This window comes from Formica exsecta, unplaced genomic scaffold (genome assembly GCF_003651465.1).
Source record: "Formica exsecta isolate Colony F162 unplaced genomic scaffold, ASM365146v1 scaffold393, whole genome shotgun sequence".
NCBI classification, from domain to species: Eukaryota; Metazoa; Arthropoda; class Insecta; order Hymenoptera; family Formicidae; genus Formica; species Formica exsecta.
The window spans coordinates 2,443,635-2,463,197 of record NW_021851167.1 but is presented as its reverse complement, the minus strand read 5'-3'; the positions used below and the strand labels follow the sequence as shown (position 1 = coordinate 2,463,197).

Genomic DNA, 19,563 nt, shown 5'->3' with positions numbered 1-19,563 from the left:
ATGTTAGCAAGCTTTGTCACCAAAACACAAGCTTAATGCGGACACAGATGACACTGGATTTGTTACCAAGTTTTGTGCGAATTTGATGCCAATTTGGCAACAATTTGTTATCAAATTGCTTACTGGGTATAGGTGAACGCGTCAACGTTTGTGACTATGCGTGATGTTTCAAACGATTTAAATGACAAAGTGTCGCTTATTTGGCTTCTACAAAACGGCGATTGAAATAATCACTCGATGAAGTAAAACCTACTCGGGATGGAAGTTACCCGGATGTGAAACTCATCATAATTCGATGTTGGAACTGCTGCGACGAACGTATCGATTAAAGTAATCCGGTCGCCAACACTTGCAACTGCCCGGTACCAAGAACCAATCGTAATACAATCGTACCTAAAAAAGAGGATATAACATAAAAACACAAGAAATTAGCGAATATATATCGCAAAGTCTCTTATTCTCCATACTTTCAACATGAGACGCAAAAGATTGATACTCGACTCGCTGTTTTATATAAAATAAAAAAAAGACATATTTTTTGTTATTATCTATAATAAAAATCTATCGAAAAAATATTTAAAAAAAAAGAATGAGAAGAGTTATTAAGAGAGTAATAAAATTCCTACGACGATAAATAAGTAAGATCAATCAATTAATATCTCAAGAATAAAGAACAGAAAAATTATAAGCGCAAACAGTAATTTTGGAAATGTGTTTTAGAGAAAAGATTTTACTTGGAAGCAACCCATTTCGTCGACACCGTCGCAGTGATGTTGCTGAGAGCCACCGTTATTACGCGCCTCTCCTGTGGTCGCGCGTTTCTGCAGATACTGCTGATAATTTTGGAAGTCGTGGACCGGCGGCGGCGATACGGCGACGGGATCCCTAGTACCGGATCCGATACCGACCCCTTGATTTTCCTCCAAGAATGTGTCCGGATAAAATATCTCGGCCACCAACAGACTCGTCCATCTCGGTGACGACAGGCATCCGCCGTCCAGGTAATGGCATCTCGATTGCCTGTAATATCAGTCAAGGGGATTTTTAAAATATCATTTCACAAAACGCAAAGAAATCGCGTAAATCTCTCATAATGCGCTATATCTTACATGCATCTGGTGAGCTCGATGGTTTGTGTGAAGTAACCCTCGTAAGGTATCTGCACCACGTATCTCCAGACACCCTGGTAATTCTTGGCGAAGACGGGAGTCGCGTATTCTACCTTGGCCGGACACGGCGTCGGCGGTCCTGTATACTCAGTTTTCTCCTGCGAAGGTACACGTTCACCTCGACGATACTCGGATGTCGAAGGTTCGTCCCGACGTTCGATAACTGACGCCGATGACGCGATCGGTTCACCTTGGATAGCCTTGTACAACATGCACACTCTGTTCGTGTGATGTGTGTGTCGAGAAGAGAACACAATATTATTTTATAATCAACGTGGAAGATCTAGATATACATATATATGTGAGAACTGTCTCCTAAAGATACTTTCTACTGATTTATTTCTTACAGAAAATATCGAGGGAAAAGTCATTATTTGGCACAAGAGAGTATATACAGTCTTTAATATCACAGATATCTTTATTTTTCTATCTTTATCTTTTTTATAACGGATTAAAAATTTGTCAAAGTAAAGTTAACTTGAAATTTTTAATAAAAAATAAAATTATCTTATTTTTATTTTTTTGAAGTTTAGTTTCCGAAAAGATTTTCACTTCCAATCGCTTGCAATTTAAAACTAATAATCTTTCAATGCATTTCTGTTAAAGAAGAATTTAATTCATAAATTGCTAAAGAAATCTATAGATAAAAAGCAGTATCGTTAGATCTGAGAAACAGGTTCTTTATGTATAGTATATATAATACAGATATAAAGATTGAACTTGTTCTTGAAATAGTAAGATACACTTACACTCCGCCGCCGTTTTCGCAAAACTTACGACCATTTCGATTGATATCCGTGGCTAAAGTCAAATCCGGATTAGATCTTTTGCTTCTGCCGTGTATTTCTCCTTCCTCCGTATCAACACTAAAGAAAAGAGATTGTTCCCTGATTCGATATATCGAATTGATGCATGCAATTTGCAACTAAAGGAAAAACTATCGAGCACCGGTATTATAACATATTTATTTTCAAAATAAATACTGGTGTTGATAGTATATAATAGATACCAATGTATTTGTACATTAAAAATTTAAATTTTACTCATCTATTTTGTGAAAGAATTAAGCGAAAGTATGTGAAAAAAGATAACAAATATACAAATATGAATTTAATTTGTACAAAAATTTGCAGGTACATGTGGCGCATCCTACAAGGAAGATACCTCGGACTACTTACGAATTTTGCGACAACGGATGCACTTTGGCGACTTTCGGCAGCGAGTCATCAGCCTTGAGGATCGGCAACGCCTTGCTGAGGAATTTGAGGGTATGATTTTTTATCAGGGCGCTGCGAAAATAAAATTTTAAAAAATTACCATTTTAATAAAATCCTTTAATAACACGGGAACTGTTACATATCCCGTTATATATATATAAGTTTATTTGACTTATTTCTCACTTACAAAGGATACGATGAGCCGTTCACATATTGGTTCATTGGATTCCGCGGAATGTAACCTTTGTTTAAATCACCGCAGATATTATGTATTGAAACAAATCCCTTTCCTTGCTTATCCTTGCTACCTAAAAGTCAAATGGTGGCAATTAAAATCAAAAATATTTTTGTGATTTAGTCCGGAAATGCACAAATTAATGAAAGTTTCTTTTTTATTTAATGTCGAATGCAAATACTACAACAAAAATTTTTAAGTAAAAAGATTACGCGATAGGCATGAATGATTATCACCGACAACTTTGCTCGATGAGAAATTTTTATCTGAGAGATATAAATAAAATTTTATTCACCTTGTACGCGTTTCTCTCTACGCGCAATGTAATCGTGCGTTAAAGATATTTCGATATCTTTAAAAGGAACAAAGATATTTAAATGTACATCTTTTTTAGAAGTGTGACACTCCTTATATACCGCGTACTCTGAACCTACCGTAACATTCCTTGTCGCTGTCGATGTACGGCGGTGGCCGAACTTTGGGTGGTTCCGCATTTGGTGATTCGACAAACGCGTAATATCCCTCCGGGGGCTCATTCTCTCCCCCTTTAACCGATTCGTTGTCGTTAGCGATCGGCTTAGTATTTTTGGATTTCTCGTGATCTTCGGCGTAGGACGATGCGCACAAGAGTATCATCTAAAGAATAATAATCATATTTTTACGAAAAGAAATAGATTATCTTTTAGTAGTTAGATAAAAACACAATTGCATTTATTCTATAGTACAATATGTATTTCTCGTTATATTAGAAAAGAGATTTTTAGTCTATTCTAATATAAAATTAATTATTCAAATTATATGCTGTAAATATCTCTATGTTTGCTGGAAAGATCTATAAAGGAAAAACTAATAACTCTTAGTCATGCACTTAACTACATTTTAACTAACTTAATTTTAAAAAACGGGAGACACACATATAAAATAATTATATAATTTGTGTAATCTTTTGTTTTCGTCATAGTAAGTCCGTATTTGATTCTCTCGTGATATTTTCATTGCAACAATTTCTCTATGCAAGATTTCTCTATACGCGTTCTTGGCGTAATAATAACGGCTAATAAGTATTACGTTACATCGCGATTACGAGAGAGGTATTCACTCGTAGTTACCGAGGTATGCGTTGGGTGCTAACGGTACACGGTCCACAGTCGGCTCTTCTCCGGTCTGTTCAGCCTATTTTATAACGCGCATGCTACTCGATCGTTGCCCTACTAACCGGTGCATTACACTGTGTATACCGTTCTACTGATAATCTCGTTTTGCTTAAGGGCTGATAAGTTGGAGGCAAAAAAATTTTAACTTATTGCTATTATTTATTTCATATGCGCGTTACGATGTATCCTGTACGTTGCGAGTTTGTTTGTTAATTTTTCAAAGATCGAGAAGAAATCCTATGCATAATAATTATCATCTTTTTATTTCGAAAAAGCATGACATCTGATCTCCATTGATGCCTTTCTTTAAGATGAAATAGATTCTATTGAAAAAGATTTTAATTTAAAATTAAAATTAACTTGAGAAAAATATTACGTTATATATCGTAAAGTGTTTTGTGCGACTTTATTCAATCATAATGCAATAGCTCAACCGCGTTACATCTACTTTATTTCCACAATCTACTCGATGTATATAGCAAAATGTGATTATTAATTAGCGAGTGACTCTTTACTAGACGTAGCTCGATGGGCCTTGAGGATTTTCAATGTAGGAATTCTTTCTCTGCGTTGCCCGTACAAGGTGGATGTCCGTCCTACTTTCTTGCAGTAGATTCGAGCGTTAGGAAATTACGATACAGTTACGAGGACAATGACGTCTCCGAACCGGTATCGACAGAAACGGTAGACTCGATTCTCATTTAGCGGGGCATAGCCGATGATAGTGCGACTACCTAATATTGTTTAAAAAAGGATGCAACTCCAAAATTGTAATTTTTGTAATATCTCTACAAATTAATTTTTTTCAGTTTCTGTCATTTTTAAAGGAAAGCGATGATGATCGTGCAAAACTCCATGCTTCTCTTAGTTTCTAATTTTGCAATAAATCCAAATTTAAAGTTGCATTAAAGATCTCTTTTTCTCTTTTATTTTTTCTTTTAGATAAATTTTTATTTGCGATTGCTTATAAACTGCTTTCGCATATACAGGGTGCAGCATTTAAATTGACACATCTAAATATCATAAAAATAAAGCATTTTATAAAAATATGTTACAGCCAAATTTGTTTACTTTTGAAGGGGAAAAAGAATAGCATTATTTTTAATTTGGTGGACGTTTTGAAGATTATTTGAAGATCAATTTTACCTTTTTTTAATGGGAATCCTTATTTTTTATTGCATATTCTTATAACCCTTCTTGAGACCTTTTCAAAACACTATAATAAAGTATTTTTTCATCAAGTATTTTTCGAGTTATTTTTTTCAAAACTTTCAAAACACTATAATAAAGTATTTTTTCATCAAGTATTTTTCGAGTTATTTTATATCTTAATCTGATATATTTTGATATAAAATATATAAAATATCTCGTAAAATATTTAGTTTTCGATAATCTTAATACTCCGAGTATCACTACCATAATATTCTTATCTCAAATATTTTTTATAAAATGCTTTGTTTTTATAATATTTGAATGTGTTTTTATGTCGCATCCGGTATATAGAACATCCTACAGTTTCTTCTTCTTCTATTTATTTATGGATCCTTAACTCCAATTTGAAGTTAAAAATAAATTTAAATTAACTTTATCAGAAGTGGAAAGATATCTATAGATTCATATGTAATCAATTTCATAAAATTATATAAATAGATTAAAAACTTCTTTTTATTTTGTTTAGGTATACAATTAATATTTTTATCAATATTTAAAGCTTTTATCTATTTTATTTTTTAAATAAAAAATATATATAGATATTGTGGAAAGTAACAAATAAAATAGCACTTCATGTTAAATTTTTGGTAAGGAAATATATTGGCCTCAAAGCATCCGTAAATTAAAGAAGACGCAAAAATGTTGGAGCGATCCATATAATTCACTTGATCATTGATCCCAGAATATATCGCAGTCGTAAAAAGTAAATTATTGAAGAAGAAAAAAAAGAACTTACGATAAACGTGCGAAATTCCATGGCGCGTTAGTCCAGTGTGAAGGACAAAGGGGGAGATAAAAACGTTCGTTTTTCGCGAGAGCTGTGACTTGTCAAGTTCTTCTCGACACTGACTCACGCGAGAGCTCCGGTTAGGTCTACGTATCTACCGGCCAACAGTTATAGCAAAACTGAATTTCTCGTCATCCGCATCGCTCGAGGAAGGACTTACCTTCACCTTGGCCGCGTACTTGACCGTCGTACGGTGGAGGAACGCGCGAAGGTATCGAATTTGGACCGATTAAAAGAAAATACCACATATATAATTACGCAGTACAACCATATTACACGTAATTATTATCACAATACAATTAGAAAAATTATAATACGGCCGCGAAAATCATGTAAGATTAAAAAATGCAATATTAGAAAAGAAATAATTCTTTACGCAGAACAAGTTAAAAGTATAAAATGAGTCATTCCTTGTTAGATATTTCCATATTTTTTTGAGGAAAAGAGTTGATTTTAATAATTAAAAAATGATGACAATATATCTTTTCTCTCTCTCTCCCTTCTTTGCCAAACTTGAATAATCTCAAATGATCGCTTGCTGCATATTCTCTTGAATTTGTTTCAACAAAATCCATCGAATCGCAAATGAAAAATTAAAAATATTTTACTAGAGAATAAAATAAAAATGAGCTCATATATTATTATTTATTTTTTCAGTAATTCATTCTTTGTTCTTTTAATAACGATTTTAATTGCTACAATATTCTATGATTTTTAATAACTATGTTTAAAATTAATAACCATTTTTGAAACGCATGCACATGTAGGGGAAAGTAGAGTAAAACCGGATAGGCGGGTCGAAACTGGTACCTCTGTTTCTTCGTGATAAGTGCTACTATCTTTGGCTAACTCGTGTTATTAGTTGTAGATTGATGCCAATATTATTTTGAGATGAACCGTGCTCACATGTATACGATATTTCTTTTTTGAGAAAAGTTCAAAATTTTCGGGTTAAAAAAGATCGATATCGGGGCTACAATCGAGTTATGGACTTTTTCTAGATAGAACATCTGCTTTGGTAAATACAGCATAAATTTTACTAGAGAATAAAATAAAAATGAGCTCATATATTATTATTTATTTTTTCAGTAATTCATTCTTTGTTCTTTTAATAACGATTTTAATTGCTACAATATTCTATGATTTTTAATAACTATGTTTAAAATTAATAACCATTTTTGAAACGCATGCACATGTAGGGGAAAGTAGAGTAAAACCGGATAGGCGGGTCGAACCGGGTACCTCTGTTTCTTCGTGATAAGTGCTACTATCTTTGGCTAACTCGTGTTATTAGTTGTAGATTGATGCCAATATTATTTTGAGATAAACCGTGCTCACGTGCACACGATATTTCTTTTTTAAGAAAAGTTTAAAATTTTCGGGCTAAAAACATCGATATCGGGGCAACAATCGAGTTATGGACTTTTTCTAGATAGAACATCTGCTTTGGTAAATACAGCATAAATACAGTAAATATTGCATTCTATACATATTAGAGAGTATATCGCACTAGTTTTGATCACTTTGTATGCCGGAATATACAGCCGCCGTGTTTGTTATTTTCCTTGTGTTGAGGCAAAACCGGGTACCTACACACCTCATGTAATGAAAAGAGAAAAAACTGTTATCCTGACTTTATCTTCCTACAAAAAGCAGTTGGAAACAAAAACTACCACTCAGAAAAAGAAATGACTAAAACCAAAGCTTTTTGAGACCTCTAAAGTTAAAAAATTAAATAAGAAAGTCCTAGCAATATAAAACAAGAAGATATCTTTATTCGTGATTTTTATCAATAGAATACATCTTTGTATTGTATTTTGATTAAAATAAATCTAGATTTTATAATCGCACGGTGTTTTGCATGTTTTCAAATGGGTAAAAAAAAATTTACCAAGGATAACAAGATTTTTTGAAGAAATTAAAATATCCGGTTTTACCCTATCAGTATTATTATCATTACTTTAGAATTATTGTGATTTAATTAAAATTTTTTACATAGAACAAAAAGATTTATGGTATAATTAAAATAGAAATAATTTCTTGTCAAATTATTGTAAAAATTAAGTAAAACGATTTTTTTGAAAGCTTTAAAAAGATTAATTTTGAAAATTAAAGAATTATATAATAATAATATATTAGCTATGTTTTATAAGCTGAGAAAAACAATCCTTATTAACCTTGCATGATGCATAATATAAGTAGGGGAAAGTAGGGTAAAACCTGGTACTTTTTTGAATTTGTCATTCTATAAAAAATCAAAGAGTAAAAAAAAGTTTGCTGACCATTAATAGTCTTTAGTGGACCTTAAACTATGAGAAAATGAGACTAGTTGCTGAAAAAAAAATTTAGTTACCAAGGATAACAAGATTTTTTGAAGAAATTAAAATATCCGGTTTTACCCTATCAGTAGGGTAAAACCGGATATTTTAATTTCTTCAAAAAATCTTGTTATCCTTGGTAACTAAATTTTTTTTTCAGCAACTAGTCTCATTTTCTCATAGTTTAAGGTCCACTAAAGACTATTAATGGTCAGCAAACTTTTTTTTACTCTTTGATTTTTTATAGAATGACAAATTCAAAAAAGTACCAGGTTTTACCCTACTTTCCCCTACTTATATTATGCATCATGCAAGGTTAATAAGGATTGTTTTTCTCAGCTTATAAAACATAGCTAATATATTATTATTATATAATTCTTTAATTTTCAAAATTAATCTTTTTAAAGCTTTCAAAAAAATCGTTTTACTTAATTTTTACAATAATTTGACAAGAAATTATTTCTATTTTAATTATACCATAAATCTTTTTGTTCTATGTAAAAAATTTTAATTAAATCACAATAATTCTAAAGTAATGATAATAAAAATGTTTTTCGTGTGAAATCTCTAAAAATCTTCATCAGCAAAACGTATATATATTATTTTATTCAGATACGTCTTGTCGCGGATGTGTCGTTACGTTGAATGATGGAAGACTTAATAAGTAGCATAAGACTATCTCAATAAGTGACATTCAGCTCCATCTCATCCTTGTGATAGATCATAATGTCCTTCAGCATCATGTTCGATCCGTTGTACCGGAAATTGAGGATAGGCTTGTCCAACGGGAAACCGAGCGGCTTTTCGTCGAATTTGTAGCCACCGAAGATGCGGGACATGTAGGGGATCGGTTCTCCCTCGACCGGACTCACGTACACGAAGATCTGGAAAGGCATGCCATCCTTCTTGCCCTTGGGCAGAAGGAGACGCTCGGGGAATCCGTAGAGACGTTCCGTATACGAGAGAGTGTCGGAACCGTCCAGAGCCTTAAGTATCTTTTTGTAGAAGACTTCGCTCGGTTCCGGATCGGGTATTACGAAGACGCAATCTTGGCTGTTTCGGACGATCTTGTTCGCGCCGGCATTCACTATAATGCAACATAAAAGAAGATTTACCTCCAGATATGAAAAATGAGTCCCTATATACACACGAAAAAAAAGATTTTATTATCTCATCTAAATGTAAGAGCGATCAAATTCTTTAACACCACGATTATATTAAAAATCTGACTGAGGAAATTTTTTGTGCAGGAATTCCCAACAAGACTGTCACTGCTCTCAATAAAAATTAATTCGTTTTTCTAGAGAACAAAATATATAATTTGCAGAAAGATAAAATTAAAAACCTTGCTGTTTAGGTAACTATTGATAAAACTCGTGCTAGCTTTTTTTTCTCTTTTTTCGTGTGCGATAAAGTTATCGTCAAAAAGAGAAAGAAATTAAATTGCTACTAACGATCGAGTATCCAGTTGTCCATTTCATAGAAGTAATATGCGTTTTCGGCGATGTCCAGCGGTTTATGATGTGCGTTATATTTCGGCCCGAGGAAGATGCGTATCGCGGCTTTTATCGGCTTCTCGGCGTTGATGGAGAGATGGAAGCTGAACGGCTTGTGATTGAGACGATACTGACGAATTTTGACCAATGTCTTCTCGGCCTCCTCCGCGTTATTGATTATCAAACCGTTACTGATCGAGGAGTCGAATTGATCGAAAAAGGTAATCAGCTTATCCACGACAAAGGACTCGATCTTTAGCTCGGGATAGATAATCTCGTCCTTGTTGTACGGTTTCTGATGCACTTTGTATCTGAAAAAAATTATATTCGGATATATTGTCAAAAGGAAGAGGTCATATTAACGTTGCAAAATAAAACGCAGGACCAGAGGATTCCATATTTCTTTAAGTCCACCCCAAGTATTACCTGTTATGATAGAACTTAAATATTCTCTTATAGAGACGGTAGAACGCGGGATCTCTCATAGATGTGCTGTAAAATTCGAAGGCGCTAGGTATAATCTGATACGAAGTTGATGGCTCCAGATTGTATCCAAGAACCTTCCTCGCGAACAAATCGATGCTGCCGTAAAAGTCGCGGTTGCAGGAGTCCATGTTGCCCTCGATGATGTTGCCGAGGATGTTGAGGCCTTCGGGTGTGTAGATGTTGATCAGTTTACCGGTCGCGTCCAAGACGAATCCAGAATCGATGACGGCCGAGACTCGAGATTCCATGTCCTCCAAGTTCTAGAAGCGGATTTTTATTAAAAAACGTTCCCGATCGCTCTCCCGCTGCAGCCGACAAAATTAAATCGCACCTTTATATATGCGTACTTGTAGTAGGGGAATTTGCTCCAATAAGGCCTCTGCGGCAACGGCAGCCCGTTGTGATAGTTCATCGTAGGGTAGTATCCGGTGTAGAATTCGTTGTGCCAATCGAAATCCTCGATCTTACCCATGTCGTTGGACAGGCGTTCTAAGTAGTAACGGGTCAACAGCAGCTTGTGACCGTAAAAGTATTCCGCGCCGCGCCATTTCTGCAATCCGAATTCCTCGCTCTTGAGCCAGAACGGATTGTCGCTCCGGAAGTAGAAGTAATAGGCGTTCAAGCCGATATCCTCGGTGAAGTAATTGAGCTTGTGCTCTAAATCGTACTCGTGTGATATGTACCATGCGGAATAATTCGCTGGGATGATGTAGCTACCGAGCTTCTTCGAATCTACAGATTTAAAGAAAATTCTTTAAATGACGAGTTCCCGAAGAGACGACTTTAACGAAATGTTTTTTCAATGTTTAAGATCATACGCGGACTTCATTGGACTCTGTCTTTAATCTGCAAATGAATCTCTAACATCAGCTCACCGGGTTTACCGAAGAGTTTCGCGTGTTGCGCTTTCTTGAGTACTTCGGAGTTGAAGAATGCGTACGGATACATCTCGTAAATAGGCGGCAGCTGAATGAATTTGGTGTCCTCGCGGCGTATAACGGCGATAAAAATGGCATACATGTATTGCATCTCGTTCATGTAAACACGCGCCCATAGCGCCGTTTTGTAGAAGGTATCAAAGTCCTTGGCATAATAGAATAGACGGAACAATGCCTCCGTTTCTTTCAGATGCTTCGGATAGTATATGGAGCTGATCTCACCGCGCGCAAGTACGCCATATTCGTATAGCTGAAGGAAGTTCTTCACCGCGGTCTGCAAAAAAAAATCAGATGAAAAGAATACTATAGATAAGAGTTAATCTTATAAAATGTATGCTAAAAGATAATTTACATACGCGATATCACATTTTTCTCAAATCGTTCTATTACAAAATTTCATTGTTCAGAAACTTTAATTCTTTTTCCTCGAATCACTCGCATATTACGGATAAGAAGAGACGAAACACGATTAATTCCACACAACTCGACCGGTTTCAAAATAAATGTCCGGAATTAACCGACAGGATAATGAAAAAAGCAATCCGGTTAATAAATAAAATAACAAAGCTTCCTCTATGAGGAAGCAAAAAAAGAAGCGTAATCTTTGATCCGTTATCATTTACGTGACTGATACGATATTTACCGTGTTAGTGTAAGAGTCGATGTTGGCCTCGATATTGTACGAGCGGCCTTCCTCGTACAGGGTAGGATTTACGAAGGAGGGTTGCGCGATGTGATATAAAAGTTTGTAGATCTTCTTCTGCTTAAGGAGAAATTCCTCGTCGGCGACCTTGACAGTATTGTAATCGGCCGCTACCAAACCGACGGCCGCGATGACGGCCAGTGCCGTCAGGAGTTGCATCTTTCGCAAAACTTTCCCCGACGCGCCGAGTCGAGAATTCTGTGCGACACAGGATGCCGCGCTTTTATACATCTAAATCGAGCGCGCAATCAAGTCGATAGGTCATAGGGGCGAATCATGGACGAACCGTGCTCGATATCGAATCGGCAAAGTTCTTTGTTTTTGTTTTGTTTCTCCGACAGCGCGCGGAACGTGTGTTGCACGAATGAATGATTAATCGTTGATTTTCAATGCGAGTATGTAAAATTTTGCTAGTCAAATAAACATCCTTACTAATTAAAAAACAAATGTTCGTTGCTATCGTACCGTTAATGGATTCTTTCTCGTACGGGAGGTCATCACACGAGATATATACAGTTTTTGAGTACACCTAGTCGCGCAATCAATCGAAAATATATTTGTGCGAGCTTTACGCATTCGGGCTTACAACAACAAATATAAGCTAAATTATATAAATCGCCTCTCAAGAAATGATATGAGAGCTCATTAAAGCCGCATAAGTGTAAATACGCGCGCTTATCGCATATGACTTTTGACTCGAATCCAAATTATAAATTTATATCACGTATAGCGCGTGGCGATTTAAATGAGTTTCAGTATTTATGATCATATTTATATATTATAATCATACAATTTGATTTTGTAGATTTAATAAATTTCCCAAACCTGACATTTGTAAGAGTATGACACTTTTTCTATTACTTTTTTTAGATACAGATGTATTTTATTAATTGAAAATCGCTGGTCTTTGATTTATTGATTCTTAAAATTTTTTATCTTTTACTATAATCACATTCAATTCTTAAATATTTATCTTTTTAATATTGTGTAATTGAATTATAAGAAATTCATCTTATAGCTACTAATATATTTATGCCGTAATGTCAGCTGATCGTCAATTATACACTTGCAAACATACTTACTAATGAAGATTAAGAAACAAATATTATTCTTTATTATTTTATTATTATTTTATTTTATTATTATTTTGTTTGTCTTATTTATTTTTATTTTGCTTTGTTTATGCGATCAAGTACAAGTATTAAGAAATACATTTTATAGAATAAGAAATTCTTATATCTGTTTCAATCATTTGCACGTACGTATGGATAAATAAAGAACAAGCGATTCATGTGTATAATAGCTTTGTTTTGTAACTTTTGTTGTAAAAAGTAAAGTAACAGTAAAAGTAAGTAACAGTTAAAAGCAGAAGTTAATTTGCATATATAAGAATCCGATGTCGCGGTTTATGCCACGATTGTTGATACGTTGTGACGGTAAAAACTCCCCATAATAGATCGATAGACTAACAATTGTCCTTAGATGATAAACAAAAGATATTATCGCGATTTATTTGAGTCTATTGTCTGAGATGGCTGTATCCGAGAATGAAATAATTAATCATTTTCTCGAAAGCTCCTCACCCCATGACCTGTGATAAATGCTCTAAACAGCCGGCTGTTATTATTATGACTTGAGCATAATCGCCTGCGTCCTCGATAAAGTTAATGGAGGTTATTATGCAAAAATTAATTGATTCATTAGAACACGTTACATATAGAACTAGGTGTAAAAATCTGCGTTTCAAACTTGATTCATTTAAAGTAATTATTCTACCAGTTAATATGTTTTTGCATAAGACACAGTCCGTACAATTTAGAATAAATTAGAATATTTGTTGATAATAAATCTAATAATTTTTATAATAATAGTGACAACTAGTATATTTAAATATCAAAGATATTTTAAGGAATTAATTGTTATCATTATACAATACATCTATATCATACTGGAAAATATTATAGCGCATTATATTTATCTATTCAAGTGTTTGCTCATTGATTTCAAGGTTTTATCAATATAGTGAAATTAAATAAATATCGATTATGTAAAATGACCGCATATGCAAAATACGAAGTATTTATTATTTCTTATCGTAACATTACGACATCTTTATTAAAAGAACGCCGCCGAATCATTTATAATGGCTATAAATCGCATATTTATCAACATATTGCATATTTATCGCGTATTTATATCGTGAAATATTTGCAGAAATCGAATCGTGTCGATTTGTTCAAACCGCAATGTCAATAAATTTCAATTTATTTTAATTATCAAGCAATAGAAATAGTCGATAAACATATGCTTTTAATTTTGCAGTTTTTAATGAAATCTACTTTGAGACGAAAAGAATCTTTGTAAAGAAAAGATTGAAAGAAATCAAGGAGGATCGACTGAAACCAAAATATTTGAGACAAGTACAGAAAGACAGAAGAGCAGAGATAAATGTGACAGGATGTTTTGTAGAATTTATTTCTTCTGGGAGATGCAATTTACACGTTACATATGTGTACTGGAGGACACAATATTCATATCTTTTATCGGTATATCTCTTTTCTAGCCAACGCAATCGCGTGCTAAATAACTACAAGTTATAAGCGCGAAGAGAATATGATCTGACATCATCGCGTAGCGGGTTAAAAATGGACTTTGTTGTTACACGGTGAGATTCAATTCCTCCGCCTGCTTGTGAAAAACTAGAACGTCCTTGAAGTAGAAGTTGGGTACAGTGAAGTTGAAGGAAGGCACTCTATCAAGTGGGTATCCTAACGGACGAGCGTCCACCACGCTGAGACCCAGGACGGGATTATCTACGTGCATGGCTCTCGTCTCGTCGAAATGCGACACAGCCACAAAGAGCTTGAACGGCATGCCCTCCTTCTTGCCTCTGGGAAGTATTAGACGATCAGGGATACCGTAAAGCTGTCCTGGATAGGTGAAGGTCTCGCCACCCTCGAGAGCCTTCACCACTTTCTTGTATAAGACGTCGCTTGGCACCTCGTCCGGAACGACGTAGATGGACTCGTGGCTGCTGCGTTCAATCTTGTTAGCACCGGTTTTCACTGTAACGATTAACGTTATTAATGGCAATCGAGAAGCTGTCCGAACCTTATATATCTTTCCTCGAACAAAAATTCAATTTTAAACGATCTCGATAAAAAATTTGTGAGCAAAAATATATCTGATCTCTTATAAAAAGGAGATGCGCGCTGGTAGATAATCCGATACTTACAATCGACGATCCACTGATCCATCTCCATAAAGTTCTTATAGTTCTCGCTCATGTCTATTTCATGGCCGTAAACGTCGTTTTTCGGTCCAAGGAAGACGCGGAAGATCGCCTTAACGGGCCTGTCGCTATTGACGGTAATGTGATAGGTAAAAGGCTTGTGGTTGAGACGATATTGACGCGCTTTGATCAGCATCGATTGTGCCTCTTTGTGACTGCGCACGGACACGGCGTTGCTGATCAACGATTCGAAATGATCGAAGAATGTCGTTAGCTTGTCGACGGTGACGGATTCGACTGTCACGCCCGGGAAAACGAGTTCCTCGTGCGTGTATTTCGGCAAGTGTTGTTTATATCTATGAGAACATAATCGTGTTGAATAATTGATTTCAAGATTCCTCACTAGAATCGTATCAGATTGGACTTGGGTTAGCAAAGTTATACCTCTCCCAATAATTGACGATATTCTTGCATATTCCATAGAACAAGGGATCTCTCAAACGGGTGCTTAACATGTCGAGAGCAGTAGCGACAACGTGGTGCTTGGTGATGTGTACCGGGCTTATGCCGAAGATCTTCCTATACAATGGATCTATGCGTCCATAATATGTGGGATTGACGGAATCGGCATTACCATGGATAACGTTGCTGAGATGATTGAGACCGTCCATAGTATCGTAAATGTTGATATGTTTGCCGTTCGCGTCGACAAGATAGCCGCTATCGATGGCGTCGGAGATGCGAACATGGAAGTCCTGCAGGGCCTGTATCGGAGATAATCGTAGAAAAATTATAGTTAATGATTTAATTAATTCATGATTCGATTATTACTCGTAACAACATTGTCATTAATAAACCCGCTATTTTCCAGATAACTTCCTAGACAACACAAACATCCAAAGGATATTTTCTATCTCCGGAATATCCTTTCGACGTTTTTTGGACGTTTTAGTTTTGATTCTTATAATAATCGCCGAGGGAACGCATTACCGACCTGGACATCTATGTGCGCATGAAGAGGGACCTCGAAACCGACTGGACGTTGTGGAAGCGACACACCGTTGGGATGTTGCATCGTCGGATAGTAACCAGGAACGATAGGTTTGTTCACGTCGACGTAATCAATCTCGCCGAGATCGTTTGACAGTCTCTCCAGATAGTAGCGATCGAGCAACTGCTTATGCATGTACATGTACAATTCGCCGCGAACGTTCTGGGGCATGTTGTACTTAGCGGTGTTCATCCAGTACGGGAAGTCATGGGAGCTTACGGCATAGAAGGCATTCAAACCGACATCCTCGAGAAAATAGCTTAATTTTTGCTGTTCCGGAACATGGTCGTTTATTACATATGAGCCGCTGTAGTTGGCAGGAATGTAATAATGATCCACGCCCCCAATTGTTTTCCTCACGCCAACTGTAGAACCGAGTAAAAAAGAGTTTAATTAATATTTCAATGTAATAGCGTTCTTATTACATTTGCTCGGTTGCCAAACGATTTTGTTTTAATAGTAGAAAAAGAAAATATATAAAATATCTGTTTATAAAATAAATAAACAGCTTTTATTTTAATCTTGTATTCTTCTAATCTGAAGAAATAGCGTTCTATTCTTAGCATACTGATAATTAATGCATTGAAAAAGAACGTAAGATTTTTACGAAACGATATACGATTATTCTTCTGGAGAACTTTAATTCGCGTTCGTTTTTAATTAAATTAAATTAAATTAAATATTAGAAAAGTTTAAAGAAAGTTTATTTATTGATATAATTATTTTATTCGTATAATAAAATAGAATAATTTAAATTTAAGAATAAAATAAAATAAATATTCGGTTTAATTAATGTACTAACCAGATTGCGTGTCACCCATTGCGATACGATTGGCCTTATGTATGACCTCCTCGTTGAAGAAGTACTGCGGGAGCACCTCGTAAACCGGGGGCAGACGGATGTTTTTGGTGTCCGGACGATGCAAGACGGCAACACTCAACGCGTAAACATACATGAGTTCGTTCACGTGGAAGCGCATCCATACGGCAGTATTATAGAAAGTGTCAAAGTCCTTGGCAGTGTGGAGGACGTGGAACAGGTTGATGAATTCCTCGTACTGTTGGGGGACATTCACGAAGAACAATTCTCCTCGCGGGAGCATTCCATGCTTCAATCGTTGCAGCAACTCGGTCACCGCCGTCTAGAACAACCAGACCACGATATGAATCACAGCATCGCTCACTAAATCAGGATCGGGATAAATTATTACGGGATTTCCACAGCTTCTCGTTCAATATAAAGTAGGTAAGAAAGTCTTTTTATTCATTAATTTTAGAAGCATATTTTATCATCGAAACCAATAATAAACATAAATTTCGAAGATCTCTCTTTCTTGAATTATAAGTTTTGTTATAAGAAGTTATATATACTGTGTCTTAACAATTATTAATATACATTTATATACAAAATATAGTTTCATAATGTATATGTGCATATATAATTTTATTATACATATACGGAAAAAATAATTATATTTTTTTTAATATACATATATAGCTCTCTGATTGTGCTACGTTCAATACCTGATCCGTGAAGGAAGCGACATTGTCCTCGAGATTGAAGGATCGCGCCTTTTGGTAGAGCTCCGGATGATAGACGGTCGGCTGATCGATATGCCAGTATAGCTCGTAGATGCTCTTCTGCTTAATCAGGTATGGTTTGTCGGCGGTGTGGGTGGGCACTTGCGTGGCATGAGCCAGGCACGCAGCCGTCAGGAACAACGCAATCGCTTTCATCCTCGTGCTTGCTTCGCGAAGGATCGGCTCGCAGCATCTTCCGCGAGGTACATTATATACTGTTCTGTGCCGAGATAAAAAAAGTTTGGGGTACAAGATTGTGACATCCCGAATGTAATAACTAGCGACAACGATAACCAGTGATAACCAATCTTTCCGTTGTTTGTGTAATAATTATCTTTATATTGATAATTGATAATTATGTCTACCCTTTGACACTTCGAAAATCCGGGATTCGTATCTTTCATATTATTACGTTTGTTTCGCATTATTTGTTTTATTAAAAATAAAATAATTCGCGTTTCTCTCGAAATATTTTTTTGAAGTGTACTTTGATTCTTCCCGGGTATTTTTAACAGATTTGGACTAAAGTTTTGTCATAAAATAAAACAGAAATGAGATCAATCATATAGCGAAATTTTGCGATATAATCTTTTGATAACAAATTAAAATATATTACGCGCACTATGATCTGCAAATTAATAACTTTCTTCAGTTAAAAAGGTTATAGTTATTTATAAGAATACTCTTCTCGCAAGCTTTAATATATATTGTTATACGCAAAAATTACAAATTTATATACATAACAAATTGAACAAATTTATATACATAAAAAATTGCAAGATATGATGACAGAAATTGCAATACAAAGCTAATTTGAACAGCAAACAATTGATTTTGCATCAATAATGTTTCTTCAAGCAATTAAGAGATTTACATAGAAAAGATTTATACTGAAAACTCCTCAATGAAAAATGAAAGATAAATATCTTTGAGAATATATATTTGTATTAGTAATCAATAAATAATAATAATCATTTTCATTATGTAAAGTGTAAAGAACTCTTGCGTACAATATAATACGATAACAAATGCGATAATGCATATATAACTTATGCGATTAAATACGATTTTGATAAACTGTCACCTACGGATTATATAATATATTATTTCTGCGAGTAAAGTTATTTTTGAACAAGTTTATCTTAGTTGTCTTTAATATAAATGTTTATATAAATAATATTTTTTACAACCGATTAAAAATTTTAAAAATTTCATTGTATAAGTTTTACAGGCAAAAATATGTCTTTATTCTTTTCGCTAAATTTTAAATAAACTTAAACAGCATTTATAAACTTCAAGATTAATTATATAAAAATATTTATAATTAAATGTTAAAAAATTATTGCAAGTGATAGTATCGAGATAATATCGATAAAACTTCTATTGTGGAAGAATTGCTCGATTCATTAATTTTTTAATGGAAGAAAGGTTGCGGAATCTTTATAGAGAAGAAACAAGAAAAAGAATATGTGTGTTTACATAAGATAATGTTACTATCATCTTATTAACAGCTAAAGTTTAAATCAAATATATATGGATAGAGATTGTGTTGAGAGTATATCATTATTAACATTCGTATGTAATGTAATTTATTTCTATGACATATTCTTTTTTCTTTTTGTAAAAATATAAAGATCTATTTCAGTCTTATTATAAAGATGCTTGTGATTCTAAGAATAAGTTCTTTTTTAATTTTATGTAACGTAAAGAAAAACTATTTGACATAAATGTGAAATGGTAATCAAGTGACCAAATATAATTGATAACATTAAGTCTATTCGCAAAAATAATGCCAATCAGTACGTGCTGTTTAATAGTTACAATATACTTTCAGTGGCATTTTTTTCTGATATTACTATTATTTTTTTTTTAATCTTTTAATTTCTAAGCTACAAAACGCCACACATACACATTGTTTCCAAAATTTTAAAAAGTTAATAAATTTTTATATAAAACACTTTTTTCAAAAATATATCAAATATTA

General features: G+C 34.4%; 2 protein-coding genes across 2 annotated transcripts; both read right to left on the bottom strand.

Annotated features, from left to right (window-relative positions):
- Positions 1–77: 77 nt before the first annotated feature.
- Positions 78–6,783, bottom strand: LOC115239706. The gene is made up of 8 exons (XM_029814377.1): positions 5,724–6,783; positions 3,056–3,257; positions 2,574–2,694; positions 2,348–2,458; positions 1,919–2,035; positions 1,110–1,388; positions 735–1,020; positions 78–393 (listed from the first exon to the last, which is right to left on the bottom strand). Exons 1-8 carry the CDS (start codon positions 5,742–5,744, stop codon positions 286–288), a joined length of 1,245 nt encoding a protein of 414 aa, XP_029670237.1. The 5' UTR covers positions 5,745–6,783; the 3' UTR covers positions 78–285.
- A 1,800-nt stretch (positions 6,784–8,583) lies between these two features.
- Positions 8,584–17,750, bottom strand: LOC115239738. The gene is made up of 12 exons (XM_029814426.1): positions 17,523–17,750; positions 16,801–17,140; positions 15,942–16,363; positions 15,392–15,711; positions 14,951–15,303; positions 14,377–14,780; positions 11,656–11,946; positions 10,950–11,286; positions 10,406–10,806; positions 10,015–10,334; positions 9,547–9,899; positions 8,584–9,179 (listed from the first exon to the last, which is right to left on the bottom strand). The coding sequence occupies exons 1-12, from the start codon at positions 17,733–17,735 to the stop codon at positions 8,773–8,775; spliced, it is 4,161 nt and encodes a 1,386-aa protein (XP_029670286.1). The 5' UTR covers positions 17,736–17,750; the 3' UTR covers positions 8,584–8,772.
- Between the last annotated feature and the right edge of the window lie 1,813 nt (positions 17,751–19,563).

What these genes read in the sequence shown, in the direction of transcription:
- LOC115239706 (XM_029814377.1), bottom strand. Translation starts at nt 5,744, where the DNA reads ATGGAATTTCGCACGTTTATC. An exon ending in CATCCGTTGTCGCAAAATTC is followed by an intron (nt 2,036 to 2,347) that starts GTAAGTAGTCCG and finishes TCTTTTCTTTAG; the next exon opens with TGTTGATACGGAGGAAGGAG. An exon ending in TGCGAAAACGGCGGCGGAGT is followed by an intron (nt 1,389 to 1,918) that starts GTAAGTGTATCT and finishes TCACACGAACAG; the next exon opens with AGTGTGCATGTTGTACAAGG.
- LOC115239738 (XM_029814426.1), bottom strand. Translation starts at nt 17,735, where the DNA reads ATGAAAGCGATTGCGTTGTTCCTGACGGCTGCGTGCCTGGCTCATGCC. An exon ending in ATCGTCAATTATTGGGAGAG is followed by an intron (nt 15,304 to 15,391) that starts GTATAACTTTGC and finishes ATGTTCTCATAG; the next exon opens with ATATAAACAACACTTGCCGA. An exon ending in AGGAATTGAATCTCACCGTG is followed by an intron (nt 11,947 to 14,376) that starts TAACAACAAAGT and finishes CGCTCGATTTAG; the next exon opens with ATGTATAAAAGCGCGGCATC.